At 39.6% G+C, this 20,664-nt stretch overlaps 1 long non-coding RNA gene and 1 gene segment (V, D, J or C); both read right to left on the bottom strand.

Annotated features, from left to right (window-relative positions):
* Positions 1-14,365: 14,365 nt before the first annotated feature.
* LOC140456823 (uncharacterized) lies at positions 14,366-15,233 on the bottom strand. Its single transcript, XR_011953160.1, has 2 exons — positions 15,126-15,233; positions 14,366-14,986 (listed from the first exon to the last, which is right to left on the bottom strand). It is a non-coding gene; the product is annotated as an uncharacterized lncRNA (long non-coding RNA).
* Positions 15,234-17,934: 2,701 nt separating this feature from the next.
* LOC140456958 (Ig heavy chain C region-like) lies at positions 17,935-19,349 on the bottom strand. The segment is given in 2 exon segments: positions 17,935-18,360; positions 18,808-19,349. Coding segments are annotated over 2 exon segments (474 nt in total).
* Positions 19,350-20,664: the final 1,315 nt, after the last annotated feature.

Raw genomic sequence — 20,664 nt, 5'->3', positions numbered from 1 at the left:
ATATGGATTATTGTTAACTCCAGTGAGGACCATGCTAAATATAGACTGTTCAGAGGGGAAATAAAGAGTAAGGGAGATTGGCAGCTAACTTCAAAAGGGAATCCAAAAGTCATGATTAGTCACAAACAGTGAAAGGGTAGCAAAGGAATGAGTGGGGCCAATTATCATTCATCTCCTGTTTAAACGTCATCGGGGCAGGGGCCTGGCTGTGGTATTATGAAGAGGAAGGTGATGTCCAGTTCATGGTGAAACAAAATGTAGTTGAGACTTGGATGAGATGAAGTTTGACAGAATTTTAGAAAGGCTAAAATAAAACAAAATTGTAGATGCTGGAAATCTGAAACAAAAATGAAACTGCTGGAGAATCTCAGCAGGTCTGGCAGCATCTGTGGCGGGAAAGCAGAGTTTTAGTTTTCGAGTCCTGTGACCCATTGAGTATATCCAGCTCTTTCTTTTTCAATGAGAAAGGCTGATCATCATTGAGTGTTGTAACTGATAACAGCGAAATTGGAGATACCTGAGGATACAGAGGAAAGGAACATTGAAGCTGCAGTGGGAATATCCACAAAAACCGAATCCTGTTCAAATAGAGGCATGGAATCAGAGACAGGAGAATCACAACATGTAAAATACTTTTGTTCAAAATTGTCTGGATAAATCCAGAAACCAGATTCATCTTAGTGGTAGGAAAGTTTCTAATGAAGTGTAATCACAGCTCAAGCAACAATACTTGGAGATCATATGGACTAAATTTATATGCTGACTAAAAATCTAATATGTAACCTGTTTACCTAAATCAACTGATGAAGGCTCATAATTCTGAATCTTCAGTTTTCTTGGATATTTAATCCAGTTTAGAAACATAGAAAATAGGGCAGGAGCAGGCCATGCAATCCTTCGAGCCTGCCCTGTCATTCATCACGATCATGGCTGATTGGAGTATGACCTTGTTTCATTAAATTCGTTGATCAAGGCTTGAATTGCAGCTTTGTGAGACTTCTGCTTTTTAAATGTCTGGCTATAAATTATAGACCCAGACACCATTTTAGTTTGCTTTTAATTTTGATCAATTGCAATTTAACAGACAGAGCATTCAAAAAAATTATCGACTCAATTCTACAGAAAAAAAGTGACGAAAAAGTAAGTTTGATTTGTCATGTGGCTAAATTGTATTTTTAATGTGGAATCGAACAACATGAGAGAAATTGCTGGAGAGTCAGAATATCCTGCAAAATAATGTAGAGACTTTCTCATGAAGACATGCCCCGAAAACCAGTCTACATTATTTGTCCTTGAATTTTTCCAAAAAACTTTCAAGGATTATGATCAATATGTATGGTTGTCTCAGATACATTACTGGCAAATGTTGTAACGCCAATACCAAACTCAAGGTCTCTTTCTCAACTTTAAACGTTCCTCGGAGAAATTGAGGATGGCAGAGTCTGGAGATCAGAGATGAAAAATGTGTTGCTGCAAAAGCACAGCAGGTCAGGCAGCATCCAAGGAGCAGGAGAATCAATGTTTCGGGCATAAGCAATAGTCAGTAATTTCTATCAGTGTCCACCGTTACAGCTACAAAAAATCCTCTAATATCTCTCCTCAATGGGTCATTCTTCCCCTTTTAATGTGGGCAGTGAGCACTCAGCTCTATCTTTTTTTTTGGCAGCTAACGGCTACCTTCCTTCCAGCCTACTCTCAACAAGAGGTTAACTTGCACTGTCAAAGTGTGGCAACACTGAGAATAATCCTCCCCATACATGACCCATGCTATGATCACAAGAGAGGGGCTTATGCCCGAAAGGTCGTCTCTCCTGCTCCTTGGATGTTGCCTGACCTGTCAAATATTCCTGTTGATGAATGTTTAGCTTCCTAAGAAACAACTGATAAGTCTTTTTATCTTCTTGATGCTTTCTGTAAGAGTATAGCACCAACACTTCTATCACTTGCATCGATAACTACATTGAATAGCTTTGGGTTATTAGTTGTCTCTAATATTGGGGCAGTAGTTAACACAACTTTCAGGCTGACAAATGCCTTCTGACAGTTTTCCATCCATTGAAACTTCCTGCATTTCTACGCAATTCAGTGAGTGAAGCAGCCACACTGCTAAGACTCCCAACAACTTTCTGATAAAACCCACTTGTAGTACTACCAAATGCAGAACAACCTCTGTTATATGAACGTCAATTATCCAAATTTCAGATTATCCGAACAAGACCTCAAGGTCCTTTGTTTGCAATCTGATCAGTTATCCGAGCAATGCATTATCTGAACAATTAGTTATCCGAACAATTAGTTATCCTCACCGTCTAATGTGGATAAGCAAGATTGTTTTGTAGTCGTACTGCTCTTTTGGTCGATGAGGACACCTGTCCATGTTCAATAACATGGTCCAGGAGAGTGATTTGTGTTTTCTTGAGTTCGCTGTCAGCCGGGTTTATCACCAAGCCTGCCTCTCAAAGTCGAGTGAGTAATTTTGAGAAATTCCGCAAATCTTCCATCCATGTGTGACTAAAAACCAGGTCATCAATGTGTACCACGCAATTGGGGAACGAAGAAATTGCATCATTGGTTAGTCTTTAAAATGTGGCTGGCACATTCTTCATACCACATGACATGGCTGTAAACTGTACAGTACATTTTGGTGTCACGAAAGCCGAAATTGTCTTCACCTTTTTGCATAGAAGTAGCTGAAGGGATCCTTTGAGTAAGTCGTACAGAGAAATATAAATTGCTAGTCCCATCTTCTCAATATGGTCCTCCAAACTTGATTTAGGACATGTATCAGATTTAGTAACTGCATGGATTATGCATAGGTCCACACATAATCATTGGATATGATCTGGCTTTGGTCCCACTGATGTAGGTGAGCTCTATTCACTACGACAGATTTTGATTATATTGTCTTTCAGCAAGTGTTCAGTCTCTTTCTGAACCTGTGCCAACCTTCAAAGGTTAAATCTGTAGGATGTTATTTGATTGGAACAGCATTTCCTCAATCAATATTATGTGTAGTGAGATTAGTAATTCCCAGGTTATTCCCACATATCTCCCCATGTGATTATACTATTTATTTTGGGTCATTTCGATTTTCATCTGGAAGGGAACTCAGCAGTTTATCCCAGTTTCCCAGAACTTCCTCATTGTTCAATTTAATTTGAGGAGACCAATTCACAATCATCTGAAATTATTTCGTCACTCTGTGTTGTAACCAGTACCACATTCTCTTTTGTTTTCCTATCAAAATAGCTTTCGAACAAAACACATCTCTTCAAGCCACAGAATGGTCACAGAAATAAGTGGAGCAGTAAGCCATTCAGCCCCTTAAGCAGGCACTGCTGTTCAAAATGACGGTGGCTGATTATTCAACTCAGTACCCTGTTCCATCATTCTTTCTGTAAGCTTTGATCCCTTTAGCCCGAAAAAAACTATTACGTTTTGGACTCAATCAATTTCTATGACAGTGAATTCCAAAGAGTCACCACTGTCAGGGTGAAGAAAGGTTTCCTCATCTCAGTCCAAAATGCCTGAGCCAGTATCCTGAGACCGTGAGCCCTGGTTCTGGACTCCCCAGCCGTAGAGAACATCCTTCCTGGTTATCTAATTCTGGACATAAACACTGACTTGTGCTACATCTTGTGATCTTAGCCTGGGTCAATATGGGGAGGGTTGTTCTCAGTATTGCCACACTTTGACAGTGCAAGTTAACCTCTTGCTGATAGCAGGCTGCAAGCAAGGTAGCCATTTGTTGCTAAGGAAGAGATAGGACTGAGTGCTCACTGCCCATATTCAAAAGGGAAGAATGACCTATTCAGGAGAGATATTAGAGGACTTTTTGTAGCTGTAACGGTGGACAGTGACAGAAATTACTGACTTCCGTAGAACTCACAGGGAATCAGCAAAGGTGACCCAAAGTGCTGATTCCTCATTACACATGTTGTACTTTCCAAATGACAACAGCCCATTGGTTGAAGAAGTTTTCCTTTATTTAAAATTAAAATGCCCATCGATGTATGATACACTTCTGGAGTAGGAGGGACAGGAAGATAAGCCTACTCAGTCTAACCTGGGAACTTAAGCTACTGATCTAGGGTAGGGAGACTACCATTCGACGATAAGAGGCCTGTTTGGCATCTCATACAGAATCGATGCAATTGCACTTAATTGCTTCATTAATCCCTGGGGATGTAAGTAATAAGCCACTTGACAGAGTGTTGTGTTTTGCTCAGGTGTCACTGAGTAGTGTGCTGATCTTTAAGTCGGAACGTTCAGGGTTCAAGATCTACCCTCGGGGTTAGACTAGACTAATTGATACTGCCACAGCAGTGCTGTCCTGAGATAATCCTACACATCAGACCTATATAAGGCATTAAACCAAAGCCACTCTGCCCGCTAAAGGGACCCTTATTATTTTGAACGAACGTGAGGAGATTATACTTGGTGTCCCGGCCAATATTTCTTGCTCAATCCCGATGAGCAGATGATCCAGTCATCATCTCCTTCCTGGTTTTCTCATGGCACACAAATTAAATATCACTTTTCTGACATGTGACTACATGATCAAAAGTACTTCGGTTGTTGTATAGAATATTTCTGATTGAAAATTGATTTGTCAGAAGCTGGATGTATTGTTACTCAACATTGCTGTTCATTTTTTATTCTCTTCACTCTATGCTGTGAGAAAAAACTCCTTTCCAACTTCCACTAAAGGAGAATGAGACAAAGCTCAGTGCTGTAATATTTCACTTTGTACTAACATCTGGATCAAACTAAAATACCATTCAATGCAAATATAAAACGAATTGAAACAGTTTTAAACATTTAAAACATATTATATATTTCACCAAAGGAGTGTATTGAAATATTTCAATAGTTCTCATTGTGTCAAGTACCAGCAAACAGTGGAGTCTGTTCCAATCTATTTTATCTTGTCTAAAGAATAGGCTGAGGAAAAGAGCAGTGCATTATGGGCTCCTTCAATTTGAGAATGAGGAAAGGAGTACAGTGTGGATCAGTGATTAACAGCAGGAACAGTATTCTCCAGGTTAGAATAGATGTGCAGTGGAATATACTAAAATGATAGAATGAGAGAAGCTGAAGTGGGACATTGTCAGCTGAATTTTTTATAAGTCTGTTCAAATCGGGTCAGTCAGGATCTTATTGAATGGTGGAGCAGGCTCGAAGGGCGAAGTGACCTATCCTCGTTCATTGTTCATACCTCGAAACAATTTTGTTAGTTACTCAAGTGGAAGTATTAAACACACATTTTAAACTGTTACATGGACACATGCTGATATTTCCATCTATGACTCCCTGGGTTTGATAACATGTAATTGACAGTGGCCCCAGGGGTTCTGCACTTGTTTCAGAGATCTGGAAATAGATGTTTAGGATACTCTGAGGTTGCATTAAGATGTTATATAAATGCACAACTTTTCTATTTGTCTTCCTGCGAGGGTAGAGAGGGTTTTGCTCTTCATCAAACTTGTGCATCATTTGACTTCAATCTGCTTTTCTTTTTTGCATTATTGTGTGGAGTTTATTCTCTTAAGTCAACAGCCTGGGTTTTGCCCAAAGTTTAAGAGGTTTTTACTCACATTGGTGAGTTTCTGTATCCCATGAGGTAGATTCATTGCAATCAGTAATGGAAAATATAGCAGATCAAATATAATGTTGTTAACTGTTATTAGGTCATTTAACAGGGATAACTATGTGCTGTTCTATGCCCCACAGGATTTGAAAGCCTTTTCAGTGAGGCCACTGCTGGTTTACCCAAGGCGCTATACTGGTGAACTCACTGAGACTGAAACCTTTATAATCTGGGACAATGATGAAATACAAACTGACTGGAACTGCAACTTATCAGAAAAACTAGGGAACAGGGAGAGATTGGGGCCGAAGCTCAGAACATGGAGGCACTGTAAACCCAAGCACCCATTGACACAGCTTCTCGAGATGAGTTATGATGTGGTTCTGCACTATTCGGGTCTGATCTCTGATCAGAACCAATGCTTCTCTGTCAAACCTATGTGGTTTGTGGAAACAAATAATGTCTGCTAGGAGGCAACTACAAAGTTCTCCTGCAATAATGTGACACAGAATCAAGTGAAATTTGGAGTATCCCCTTTTGGGGCTTCTTGCATCCTTTCAAGTGGCAGCTGAATTTGTTGGTCAGGTATCAGTTACCATCGAATTGGATGAAATCTTGTTAGTGGTTCATTTATTTACATTTCCCTATCTCTGAGGTTTGCCCCATTTCTTTATTAAAGAACCAATGTGTGTGAGATCTCTTTAGTGCTGTCCATAGGATAGCCGTGCTCCTGCCACTGTGCAACTGCATATTGATATCTGCCTTTAAAAACAATCTGAATCTGTGGTCACATACTGGTGTCAGAACTGAGTAGGGCTCATAATAGAATGACCAACTTGACAACTGCTGCAAACCAATGTGGGCTAGATTTTCCAACTGTCATTATCACAAGGGTGCTTTTGGTGCCACATTCACTATTCAGAATAACAATTGGTTTTTCTGCTCATGCAGAATTTCTCTCTATTACTTTAAATAATAGTGTACTGTGTGTGGTTTGTTTCTATTTATTTCTGTTCCTCAATGACTTTGAAATTCTTACTGTAAAAGGATCAAAGGCAAAGTAATGCCATTCTTCTCTCTCCAGAAGGACATTGTTGCTGGTTTTCCTCTGAGGCCAGTGCAGAACTCTACCAGTTCATTGTAGGCCTGATACATTATGGTTAAGTTTCACCTCTGCCAGCTGGTACAACGTGGAAATTTGAGTGTTGATGAAAATGAGGATTTTTTAAAAAATTTAAGTCTTTATTATTGTACTTATCAGGACACTCTCAAGAATGCCAATGGGAAGGGAGAAGACATTTAATCTGTCTGGGTAATGAGTACTGATTGGTAAAGGCATGGAGAATGGACCAGGTGATGATTGGCAGTTAACTGCCAATGCTTGTTGTGATTCGACTAAATTGGTGATGGCCATTCTCTGATTCATTTGGCAAGGCAATACCTTGACCACTCAGGCAACCTGCCAATTGAAAACTTAACAAAGTTTAGCTGTTAACTGTCCGTCACCATTTGACAAGCCCATTTCCATTGGGGACATCTCGATCAATCATTGTGTACTTTCCAAAGCAGCAGATCTCTTTTCCTGTTCAGTGTAAACTGTTGTTTCCCTTTACATCAAAATCCTTGCAGCTTTGCTGATGCATGCAAGACAAAAAAAAAGTATGTCGTATTTTACAGAAATACCCAATTTCTGTATTTGCAAACAACTGTTTGAAAATGGGAACTTTTTGCTAATGGAGGATCCAACATCCTGCTGATATGATTAAAATGGAGGAGAAAGTGAGGACTGCAGATGCTGGAAATGTGTTGCTGGAAAAGCGCAGCAGGTCAGGCAGCATCCAAGGAACAGGAGAATCGACGTTTTGGGCAGAAGGGCCCGAAACATCGATTCCCATGTTTAAAATGGAATCTAGTTTTCGAATTTGAAATAATTTAACCCCCTGACAAGCCCACTTTGTACATGCAGATCCTCTTTGAATATTGTATCAGTCTGGCTGTTGAAAAACAGCTTTGGAAAGTTGTTTATTTATGTTAACTTCATTTAATGAATTGCTGAACCGGTGGAAAATACATTCTATTGCATTTACAAAACTAAGATATCTTGTGAAATCAGGAGATGTGCACAATGCAAATGAACATCCCATTTACTGCTGGCCTGGACAAGACTGGTAAATTTAAACTGGCGCTTATAGAGAAAAGACTGAGAACTTAACTGGCTCATTATCATCTAATGTATTAAGTTTAACCTTATGTCTGTCTGTAAATTCTTCAAGGCCTTGATCCATGCTGCCTCTTGTACCCCTAGTATACACACTCTGTTCTTTTGGTTCTCTGATTGCTTTATATCTTTTTGTCCACGAGTATGGTCAAGTCCCCTTAATTAGCTGTACTTTACTGATAAACTTCCTCAGATGCCCTCTTTACTCATTCTCTCTTTGAAAGCTTACTTAAAAGGCAGTTTCATGTTTCTGGTCATTGGTCCAAACTCTACTGATACATGCCAACAACCTTCTCCTGTTTGGATTTCGGTGCATCCTTTTCCAGTTTGGAAGGTCGAACTCAAATGCTGAATATAGGGATAAAGACAGGATTCTTGGTAGTGTGGATGAACAGAGGGATCTGGGTGTGCAAGTAAATAGATCCCTCAAAGTTGCCACCTAAATGGATAGGGTTGTAAAGAAAGCATATGATGTTTAGGCTTTCATTTACAGGGAAATCGAGTTTGAGAGCCGCGAGGTTTTGCTACAGCTCTACATGTCCCTTGTGAGACCACGATTGGAATATTGTGTCCAGTTCTGGTCACCCTGCTATAAGAAGGAGATAGAGGCTTTGGAGAGGGTGCAAAGAAGGCTTACCAGGATGCTGCCTGGACTGGAGGGCTTGCCTTATGAAGAAAGGTTGAATAAGCTTAGACTTTTCTCTCGGGAGAGAAGGAGGAAGCGAGGAGACCTGATTGAGGTGTCCAAAATAATGAAAGGAATAGATAAAATCAAAGCTAGAGAATTTTCTGCATGGCAGGATTGACAGGTACGAGGGGGTCATAGTTTTAAGATATTAGGAGAAAGGTATAGAGGAGACGTTAGAGTAGGTTCTTTACACAGAGAGGTGTGAATGCATGGAATACATTGCCAGCGGTGGTGGCGGAAGCAGAGTCATTAGGGACATTTAAGTGACTGCTGGACATGCACATGGTTAGCAGGGAGTTGAGGGATGTGTAGGTTGTTATTATATTTTAAATTAGGATTAAAACTCGGCACACTGTCGTGGAGCTGAGGGCCTGTTCTGCGCTGTACTTTTCTATGTTCTACGTTAAAGCATCTCATAAATGTGAGTAATAATGTCCTCTTTTGGCAGATTTAATTGGAATGTATCTGCCAAACCTTTAGCAAAACTAAATCAGCAAACAGCTTCAAACTGTGCTCACATCCATCACATCACATTGCTGCTCCTCATTAACTCTTCAAATACACTGCTCCATTCCAAATAGCGGACCATCCCGTTCCCATACATAGAAATTTGTTTCTAATGGATGGAAGCGGTTGTTTCTGTACTTCTGCCATTTTTATTGAACTCATCTCAAGCTACACTTTAGAATTTGACAGTCAGGCCAAGACTGTTTGTGTTAAGCTTTATCAATTTGGACCAGTTTTCCAGCTCTTCATGTTCTTGAATATTGGAATGGGACTGGGGTCTATCAGGCCTCAAGGGACAGGCAGCAAGGTCATTAGGTGGATAATACAGTGGAAGATGACAAGGGAAGGAAGGAGTTTCAGTGGCTCTCATATTTCCACCTCCGTAGTATTTTATTGATCCCAAATTAGGGAAAGGATGACCACTCAGGTGGTCAATGTAGAGTCTGTTCCCGCCAGTGCTGGCAGTTTATTAGCAGTGGGTGGGTCCTCTATTGCGTGGGAGACCTCCTCCTGCATCCTAGAGACACGCCTGCAGGATGTCCCTCCTAATGAAGTACCTCATGGCTCACAACAGGGTATCCCATCTGTATAATTGAACAGTCTCCTGTCCATGGTAGCGATCATTACGGGAACTGGAAATCAGAGTATGTGAGTGAAAGAAGCCGTGAGGGCTAGAGTGTTCACAACATTCCCAGGACCAGGTTGGCCATTAATAAGTCATTAAGATCCCCCACTTGGTGCATGAACAATGGGTTACTCCTACTCCTAGTAAGAGTATTGTGATTAATGCTTTTTAGTGCTATTAAGCAAATAGTGAAGTGTGGCCATGTGATAAAATCATTTACATTCACTGCTGAATACTCCAGACTTTTTGTGAGAAACTTTATAATTTTTCTAGCTGTTCTGAATACACTTTTTATTTCATACAATGGTGATTTTCTACATAGGATTACAGAGGAAAAACAGACCATTTGGCACAATCAGTCCATGCCAGTGCTTATGTTCCACTCAAGGTGTTTCACATCTTTCCTCATCTAAATCGCCCATGGTAATTCTCTATTCCCAACCCTTCCAAGTGCTCGCCTAGTTTCCTTGAAACACATCTAAACTATTGATTTCAACTATTCCGTCTGGTCACATATTCCCCATTCTCATCATTCTTTCAGTGAAGAGATTTCTTCGAATTCCCTTTTGGATTTCTTGAGGTACCGCCTTATATTGACAGCCTCTAGTTATGTTCTATCCCAAAGTGAAATGTTTTCTCTGTACCTTCTCCTTCAAAACCTTTCATAATTTTAGAACTGTCAGCCTTCTTTTCAAGAGAGAAGTGAACAGCCCAACAATTCTTTCGTGATATACACAGCCAGAAACTTGTGTAGCATTTTTATAAATCTTCTCTTCACTCTTTCTCATACATTCTATAATATGTCAACTCGACCTGCAAGCAATACTCTTAATTATAGTCAACCAAATTTTTGTAGGGACCCTACTTTCAAATCTATCCCTTTCGAGATAAAGCTAAGAGCTTTTTTTGCATTTTTATGGCCTTTGGAACCTGTGGTGAAATTGTTCGTGACTGATGTAATTGTCTGAAATCCCTTTGTTTGTCTCCCTCACTTAGACGTGCATCTTTGAATAAGTGACCTGCACATTATTCCTACCAAGATGGATCACCTTACGTTTATCTGTGTGGATCTTCATTTGCTAATTATTTGAACATACCCTAAATTAATTAATGATCGCTTGCAACTTCTTGTAGTCTTCAGAATTGGCTACATTTCAACATTCCTTTCCAATTTGGTGTCATTGAATTGCTCATTTTTTTGTCGTAATTAGATACAATATTTAATTTGCAGTTTTACTTTATTTTGTTTTGAATTTTTAGAGAGGTGCAGGAATCTACACGGTAACTATAACAACTAAATGTAGAATGACAGATAGATGAAAATTATTCCAAACACAGGGTTAATTAATAGACTCTATTAACTGCAAGGTCAAAACAGGGAATTATTTTTTACACGAATGATATGGTGAGGTTATCCGTAGTGCAATAACTTTTTGTCCATTTTTTTGTTGCAGCTTATTTCCTCAGGTCTTTCTGTGCTACTGGTACGAAATTGAAAAGGCACCCATCCTCCATTTTAAGCTAAATGATAATTTTTAATAAAAGCATTTATTTAAAATGTAACATGATTTATGAAGCCATCCCTCTAGGCTTATACATATTCACAGCCATGTAGAGTTATATAGGGAGAGGCTGAATAGGCTGGGGCTGATTTCTCTGGAGCGTTGGAGGCTGAGGCGTGACTTTATAAAGGTTTATAAAATCATCAGAGGCATGGATACGGTGAATAGACAAGGTCTTTTCCCGGAGTTGGGTGGAGTCTCAGCTAAACCTATACTCGTGAGTATAGGTTTAGAGTGAGAGGGGAAAAAGTTGGAAGTACCTAAGGAGTAACATGTTCAGGCAGAGGATGGTGTGTATAGAATGAACTGCCAGAGGAAGCGGTGGAGGCTGGTGCAATTTCAACATATAAAAGGCATCTGAGTGTGTATACGAATAGGAAGGGTTTAGAGGGAAATGGGCCAAGTACTAGTAAATGGGACTAGATTAGTTTAGAATATCTGGTCAGCATGGGCAAGTGAGAATGAAAGACCTGTTTCCAAGTTGTAAATCTCTATGACTCTATGATCTACCCCTTTGCTCTTAATGTACTAGTCGAATCTCTTTGGATTATCTTTAACATTATCTCCCAAGGCTATCTCATTTTCCTTTCTTGCCCTCCTCATTTCCCTCTTTAGAATGTCCCTGCACCTCTTGGACTCTTCGAGATTCACTTGATCTCGTTTATCTATATCTAATATATGATTCATTCTTAATCTGAACCAGACCCTCAATATCTTTATTCCTCCAGTGTTCCCTCCTCTTACCAGCCTTATCTTCACACTAACAGGAACATCACGCCTCTGAACTCTCGTTATCTTACTTCTGAAAGCTTCACTCTTGCCGGCCGTTCCTTGAGCTGCAAACAGTCTACTCCAATCAACCCTTGAAAGTTTTTGTCTCATACTATCAAAATTTGCTCTAGTCCAATTAACAACTTTAACTTATACATAATGCCAATCCTTTCCATAGATATTTTACAACTAATCGAATTATGACCCCGGCCCCAAAAAGCTCCCCTACTAACCATTCAGTCACTTGCCCTGCCTTGTATGACAACAGTAGGTCAGGTTTGCTCCTTCTGTGATAGTTACGTCTGCATATTAATAAAGAAAATTGACTTTAGCACTTACCAAATTCCTCACCATCCAAGCTCTTAAGACCATGGCTGTCCCACTGTATGTTTGGAAGTTCAAAATCCTATTATTCTTCAATATAAATAAGATCTTTCAACATATTTGTTACTCAATTTCACTCTGACTACTGGGGGGACGATAACAATTGCATCAAAGTAATCATGCCCTTCTTATTTATGAGTTCCATCCACATAGCATCACTGGACCATCCCTCAGAAATACCTTGTGTTAGAACAGCACTTATATTTCACCACAAGAAAAATTGACTCCAATCTCCTTCTAGCTCTTCCTATTTCTGCCGTGCCTTTGATGGTGGGAGGGGCTTTGAACATAAATTATTCAATTTACTGGTGATGGTTCGTAGCTGAAAATAAAGATACCATGGATGATTTGGGTGATGGGAAATAAAAGGTTACATTGTGTGGAAGGAAAATTCTGGATATAAACAAGAATTTTACAAACCGATCTCCATTCTGTCTGCCCAGGTCTTGCCTACACCGCTGTACCTCCAGAGGACTTTCCATTTATTTTGATGAGTTCAAGTTAATCTCAGGCGCTGTTTTGTACTTGTCAACTATTTGTTAACGGGGGTTTGCCGTTTCAGAATGTAGTTTGCCTTATTGTGTACGTTCTCAGAGTTCAGTGTTTGGAGTCCTTGTTGGTTCACCCTGTGCTTTGGTATATAATGCAAAATTACAGAAAAATATTAATAGCAATTTAAGGTAAAATGTTAGGATATTGGAAGAACAGCTAAGACCATCAAGTTTGACAGAGGGTTGTAGGACAGGACATGGAAAGCTTCAGGGTTTCCAAAACTTCTCATCTCTGCCTTCCCTGATCGAAATAAACCTGTGATTTATCATTTTTGAGGATTGTTATTCATTAACATCGGTGTGCCAGATAGATCTCAGTGTCAGGGAGGTGTGACGTGCTTCTTTGTTTTGTGATGAACTCAGAGGAACATACAATAGTAAGGGTGTAAACCCAAAGGGGCGAAGGAGCAGAGGATCCTCCGTGTGTATGTGCACAAATCAGCGAATGTACCATGGCACATGGACAGAAGAGCAAATAAACCCCACTTCATCAATAACGCTGTAGAGAACAAACACAAAGCAATTATATTAAACTCAAATAAAACAGTCTCTTGTCTCACCTGGAATGTTGCATCTTGTTTCCGGTGCCACGTTTTTGAAAAGATGCGAAGTTATGAGATTGAGTACGTGACTGATTCACAACACTATTCCCAGGATGATACACCTCACCAACTCTGAGAAATTGAGAATTTTCTCCTCTGCTGATAGTTTCCAGACTCTGTGAACAATTGCTCCGATTGGTTCTCAATTCCATCTTGCGTCACATAGATCCCAATGGCTGAATATTTCAAGTACTCATGAGCTCTGCCTGATCAACATCGACCTCTGCTTTATTATTTGTGAGGGTTGCTGTTCAGTAATATCCCTGTATCAGATAGATCTCAGTCTCATTCCCTGGGATTTGACAGGTGTGGTGTGTCAAATAGATGCCAGGAATTGTGCTCCATGAGATTGAGGTGTGAGAAAAACTCCAGTCCTGAGAATCCGCCCTTGTATTGTGCACGTGTTGTGTCTGAATACCTGAATAAGGTTGACATTTTTGGCTGATGAATGTTTCGTTGGGCGCTTTAGGTGGCGATTTCTGCATTACTAACCCAGGCTGTCCCCACATTGGGAGTACTTTTAGTTTAGACAGTGTAGAGTAAAGTTTCAAACTCCTTTGTCTGCCTTTTATAGGCTTCGATAAAAAGCTCCTCATTTGTATCATTAGATGACCCAAGGTCGTGACCCTTTGTGCATAAGAGAAAATGTTCTCTAATCATTCTGCCTCTGGAGTGTTCCATCAGGCATATCGTGTGATAGATGTATTTACATTAGTGGGCTGCATGGTAGCGCAGCATTAAACTAAATGACTGGATGAAACACAACCAAACAGAACAAGTGAAAGCATTTGGCTGGGAAAGGAGTAGGATGTGGGAAAATGTATTATTACTGACTGGTCTTGAAGAAAGAATTAAGTAAACTCAAGGTTAGTGCATATTCATTCGAGATTTATTAACAATTTCAGAAAGCATTTTTATCCAAAAAGTTGATGTAAAAGCTAACAGAAGTGAATATAATGGCTGGATGCCACATTGAGATGAGAACACATGCGCTGTGAGCTGGGAGTTTTCTGTACATCAGTAACAGTCACAAGAAAGGGAGTACAAAGGCTCACCAGAAATGGTTACATCAGTAACAGTCACAAGAAAGGGAGTACAAAGGCTCATCAGAAAGGGTTACATCAGTAACAGTCACAAGAAATGGAGTACAAAGGCTCATCAGAAAGGGAAACATCAGTAACAGTCATAAGAAAAGGAGTACAAAGGCTCATCAGAAAGGGTAGGTAACCATTCTGAGTAAGGAACTAATAAAAGCAAAACAAATGGGCTTCAAACAACTGGGAAGCTCCAAATTCTTCCAACCACAACCATCTCAAAGATATCAAAGTAAAAAGGAAAATCCATCAATAATTTTCTCAGTTACACGTGAATAAACTGAAGTAATCTCACTGTTAGAGTCAGCAACAGGACAGATTGTAGATTGGGAATTCAGAGACCTTGATAAGCAGATCAGGAAAATCAAGGGGGTCCACAATTCATTCACTTAACCTGGAAAAGAGAGATAAAGCAATGACGCAGATATTTATGATCAGGGACTTTCAGACTTAATGTTTATTCAATGGCACACTTAGAGATTTCACAAAACATATTGGGCTGCTTGGCGTGAGAAAGATGTGATTATTCTCACCTTCACCAGAGTGACGGCAGCGCTGTAGAAAGTACTCAGGAAAAACAAGGTGATGAACGTGGAGGCAGTAGTCCAGATGTTGCTGTTATCATCCTCATAGTTTTCAATCCAAGTGCGATCTATTGAATCTATGAGTATAAAGCCGAGATTGTTTATTGATCCAGATCGATCTATCTGCATCCAAGTCATGTAATTAGTGACCATTACATCTTCATAAAGCAGTCAGGTATTTCTCAAGTGTGACTCTTATCTGTATCTATTAGTGCATTATTGACTCTCAGCAAGAAATTACAAATACTAACTGCACATGTTCTTTCTTCATTGTCCATGTCAGAACGTTTTAAATTATTTTTCTTTCAATCTATTATTTAAGGATATTATTATTTGAGGAATGATTATTATGAATGATTACTTTAATTATATCATGATATTTTAAATATAGGCTGTGACAGCACTTTAGTTGAAAATTGTGGCCATCACTGAATAAAATTTCAAATGTGGTTCTCATCTTTATGTATTGGTGACCAATTGCTTGGCAAATCATGAATATAAGTGACATCACAGTCAGGACATTGCTTCATATTTTTGTTTGTAGGATCTGTACATTTAGGAATAAGTGTTTGTACATGTGTCCCTTAGTTTATTTGATCAACTGCTTGGTGTGTTTGATTTTCCTTTAATGTTTGTGTATGTGGATATGAGAGTCTCTTACTTTACTCTTGCCCACGTTAGAGTCTGTGCGTGAATAAACATATTCCTGTTCCTTTACTGCTGGTGTGCTCATGTGTTTGTGTACCTAAATTTTGGTCTTTTCACATTGTGTAAGCATCATCATGCTAATATTCCACCTCGTTGCTGCCTATGCTTATCTTGTAATGTCTTTGTGAGTGTTCATTTTTCATTAGTGCTATCTAAAATGTGTGCTTATGTGTCTGTTTCAGATCCTACCTACATTAGGTTATTTTCATGTTTATGCTTAATAAATGTTAGCATGCAATGTTATGCTTTGATGGATGTTTATATTTATATGATGATGTTTGCTTATGTGGCAATCTTTCCCAAACCATCTCCTGAGAAGCTTGTTTGTGTTATTGTTTGTGGATGCTTGCTGATGTTTATGCCCATTATCCTTATTTAATAAACACCCCTCTATTTGTTGACCTATGCACTTGTGTGTCTGCATGTGAGACTCTGAATTTGTGTGTACGTGTGATATTGTATCCATGCTGATCAATGTGGTTTAAAAATAACTAATTAAGCTGCCTCTGTCATTGTATGTTTGTGATTCTGAAAATGGGAAAGTTATGATATTAATATTTATCTCTGTGCACTTACGTGCCTGTGTGAGTTGACAAGTGGGAGGACATTTTTCGGAATTTGTATCTGTGTTCATGCGTGTATGTCTGTACGCATTGTGCTGTATGAATGTAAATGTATTTGTGTGTTACCGTGTGTCTATGTTTCTCATGGTTATGTGTGAGTACCCCTGTTCATTTGTGCAAATGTTTTTCATTCGGTGTATGTGAGTTTTTGTATGAGCTTAGAGAGTGTTCAAGTGCCACTTGCATGTGTGGCTCTGTGTGAGTATGCATGTGTGACATCTTATCTATATGCACATTTGAGTGTGCACATAAATATGTGTCTTTAGGTGAGAGCTCGTATATGTGTCATTACGAGTGTATTTGTGATCATCTCTCTGTATCTGTTCTTATACCAGACTGCAATTTTTATTATTCTAATTTATTGTTCGAATTTTAATGGATTGCCCATAATTAGATCTGACCTTGGTGTTGTAGGAAACATTTCCCATCATCATGGAGAGATAAGTGTTTTATGAGCAACACTTCTGTTGCAGTGATAGAATTTCTGTCTGCCCAAGAGATAACATTTCTGAATATCTTTATTAGAAAATGTCTACTTGTGTTCTGTATGTGAAACAAAATGATATCAGGTATTCGAATACCAGAATTGACCCCATGTGCTCCAGAAAACAGAAACAAACCTATGGAATACAAACCGGGACGATGCAAACACCAGTTTTGGATTATGGGAATCAATGTTAATCATTTGTTCACAGAGCCAAGCATGTCCAACATGCTTCAAAGGTATTATTTTGCAAGGAAATGTTAAATCTTTGGACAGTAATCAAGAAGCTGATTGTTCCTGTTAACAACTGGGTTACATTACAGAGGACATCTTCCATGAAAACTCTTCACAGGGAGCACGAGGACAGACCATTCATCATTCCCCTCCCCTCTGCTCCACGACAACTTATCTGTTGATTCTCTTTGGTGTGAAAGTGAAGATACATTCTGTCAACTCATGCGCTGGTGCAAGATCCCTGGCAGTTCCCCAGAAACAAAGGTTACATTCAAACTGTTCTGCACTATTTACGATTGGTATGTTCCAATCAAATTTAATTTTAACGTGTCTTAAATTTACATTTCCAATTGGTGCAATGTGGCAGTTGAAAACTGACATGAATTTTGTAAGAGTGTCCAATCGGGAGAATCAAGAACACCAAGTTCAAAACTCGTGCTCGACCCTTGACATAAAATGGACATTGTCAGATTTTGTCACAGAGGGATTTAGGATGGATAAGGTATTTGGCAGAATCCTGCAATGAGTGAGCTTTACTCTGTCTCTGACCCAGGGTGTATCTGAGCAGAGAACATTAACTGCACAAGACACTCGTCCTAGACCTGTTAATAATCCACTTTAACTACACAGATGGAATGGAAGTCAGGGTGGGAAACAATTAATTCAGTATTTGACTCACAACTGGAGGAAAAAAAAACACTTCTATTACTTCTGTTGAATTATTAAATGCAACTTTGAGATTTTTATTGACATGAATTAACAGTGTCCATCAGTGCAAGCGAAATGTTTACAAAACTTGGTTTACCGCTGGATTTATCGACTGTTCTGTTGATGATCTTCAGTGGAATTGCTTCATGTCCCACCACACAGGAGTAAGAAGCACCGCTGGCCCACTCCTCCGCTGTAATGGATAACAGGCTGTACATGAAGAAGGAGATGTTGTCACTCTCCGCCATCACCTCGGTGTTCTTGTAGTTACTGGGATTCACCGGCTTGTCATTGTTTGTCCACTTGACGAAGATCTCTCGGGGAGAGAAACCTCTCACTAAACAGTTAAGGGAGAGAAACCTCTGAGCGGAGATTTCTTCTGTTGGTGGCAGGAGGACCGACACAGTTGGCTCCAGCGGATTAATCACTGCAGAATATTTGAGACAAATATAAATCAACCAAAAAATCCTGAACCAATATCACAATTTCACTAAATATTAAAATATGCCATGTTTAATTTGGGATTTATTCACTTCCGTTTACTAAAGGAGCAGAATGGTACACATTCTGTCCAGTAAAAAAAGTCGAGTTTAATGTGAAAGTTGCCTCCATGTTTCCAGCCGACAACAAGGACATTCTGTCCAACTGTCATTGCTGATGGTGACGTCACAACCCAGGCTTCTTCCCACTTTATCTGAGTGAATCAGAATACAATATCCTTTGGTCCATCTTTTTCTTAATCAGCTACCTAGCTATCCTGCCTTCAGATGCATCATTAATCCTCCCAATGGTGTTTGTTCATTACCAATCAAAGCCTGACATTGATGTAACTGGATCTGGATTACACATGGGATCCTTTGTGTTTTAATCTCACCTTTCTCCTTGTGGATGGAGTCTCTCCGCGGAGTCGGTATATTCTGATGGTACACCACACATTCAAAAGTAACGCCACTCATCCAGGCTTCAGTAGAAATGTCTAATTTGCTGATCACACTGTCGGGATTCTGTCCAGGCTGGTCAGCAATCTCTGTTTTCAGAGGCTTCTTTTCTTGTTTCCAGGTCACGTTGACTCCAGAAGGAAAATTGGACACAACGCAGGTTTACGTCACCGTCGCCTCCAGTAAGACTTGTTCTACTGGCGGTGGGAGGATTTTAACGGTGTTAGGGTGGCACTCGGTATCTTCTATGAAACAAAAATCAAAGTCAATGAAAAATGCCCCTTTATGATACAAACAGCCAATCTTCAGATTACTTCTTCACAGGGTGAATACACCACCTTCAAAATGGCAACTCCAACTATTGCTGAAACGATGCTTACTGTTGTTGATGTATTTTGATTTGTGAAAGCATTTGTGATTACCTATAACATACCCTGTGTAATTACTCCTAAAGAACACTGGCTTTGTAACAAGTGAAACCTGAAAAATAAAATAATCGAAGATACCATCATGTAACCCATGGAATTACCTTTCTTTCAGAGTCTGTCTCTCACTTAACACCATCTATTAATACTTGTGACAAGAGTAATCTCAATATAATGAGTTCATTTCCATGTTCATAATCCTTAGGTGCAAATGCTGCTGGTCATGCTGACTGCCAAATCACATCCTACATTTGAGACAAATTATAATAAATAATAATTATTCTCTTTGCAGAGTTCTAAAGTGTTACAGGAGCGGTGAACAGCCATGTAAATTCTGTTCATTATATTTAACTTGATCAAAAATACTTTGCGTTATTGGTGTGATGTCATTCTCTAATTTATGTCATTGTTCCTCGTGAGCTGTGTTTGGAGTAGATCAGAAAACAAGACATTGAGTACAGCATTGGATATCGAGAAGGACACCCATCTCCTTAAGTCTTTCCCTCCATTCAGTTTGTTCGTAACTGGTCTGTACTTTCACTTTATTTACTAAGGTGCGTTTTTTAATTTCTTCATAGAGCAGGGGAGAAAAAAACAAACAAAAGCGTCTTAAATTAATCTACAAACGCGATGGAAATGTGCACTAATTTTATAGACATCCACTACTCACTGTGTAAACATCGCCACCCCAAACCAGGCTAAATCAGCCTGTCTCGAGTTCCTAGTTCATTCATCCCTATTGGACTGTTCTTACCAGAATTTATTCTCCTGCCTCATCCACTAATTACAGAGACCATCTTAAAGAAGCTCAGTGAGATCACGTTTATCCCAGTTGATGTGATACCCACTTGGTCTGGGGTCTGATCCCATAAATGAAGTTAAAGAGCTCAGTACCAGATAAAAAATCAATGTCGTACAATGTCCAAGGCCAACAGGTCATTCCTGAGCAGGGAATGAAGCATTGAACGCATTTTGATTTATTTTCAAGTAAGGGTCACTGCATATTTTAACCACGTCTTTTTGAGACCACAACATCATAAGATAGAGGATCAGAATAAGGCTGTACGGCCAATCCAGAGTTTAGATCAGAATGATGCTGGAAAAGCACAGCAGGTCAGGCAGCATCCGACGAGCAGGAAAATCGACGTTTCGGGCTACAGCCATTCTACTGTCTTCTCTAAACAAGAGCCGATCTATCTCAGGCTTGAATACACACAATGGCCTGGCCTCCACAGCCCTCTGCAGCAACAAGTTCCACAGCCTCATCACCCTCTGGCTGAAGACATTTCTTCCCACATCTCAGTTCTAAACGGTGCCCCTTTGGCCCTGAGACTGTGCCCTTGGGTCCTAGTCTGGCCGACCAGTCAT

The sequence above is a fragment of the Chiloscyllium punctatum genome, chromosome 31, assembly GCF_047496795.1.
Source record: "Chiloscyllium punctatum isolate Juve2018m chromosome 31, sChiPun1.3, whole genome shotgun sequence".
Classification (NCBI taxonomy): Eukaryota; Metazoa; Chordata; class Chondrichthyes; order Orectolobiformes; family Hemiscylliidae; genus Chiloscyllium; species Chiloscyllium punctatum.
This window is presented reverse-complemented; position numbering and strand designations above follow the sequence as displayed.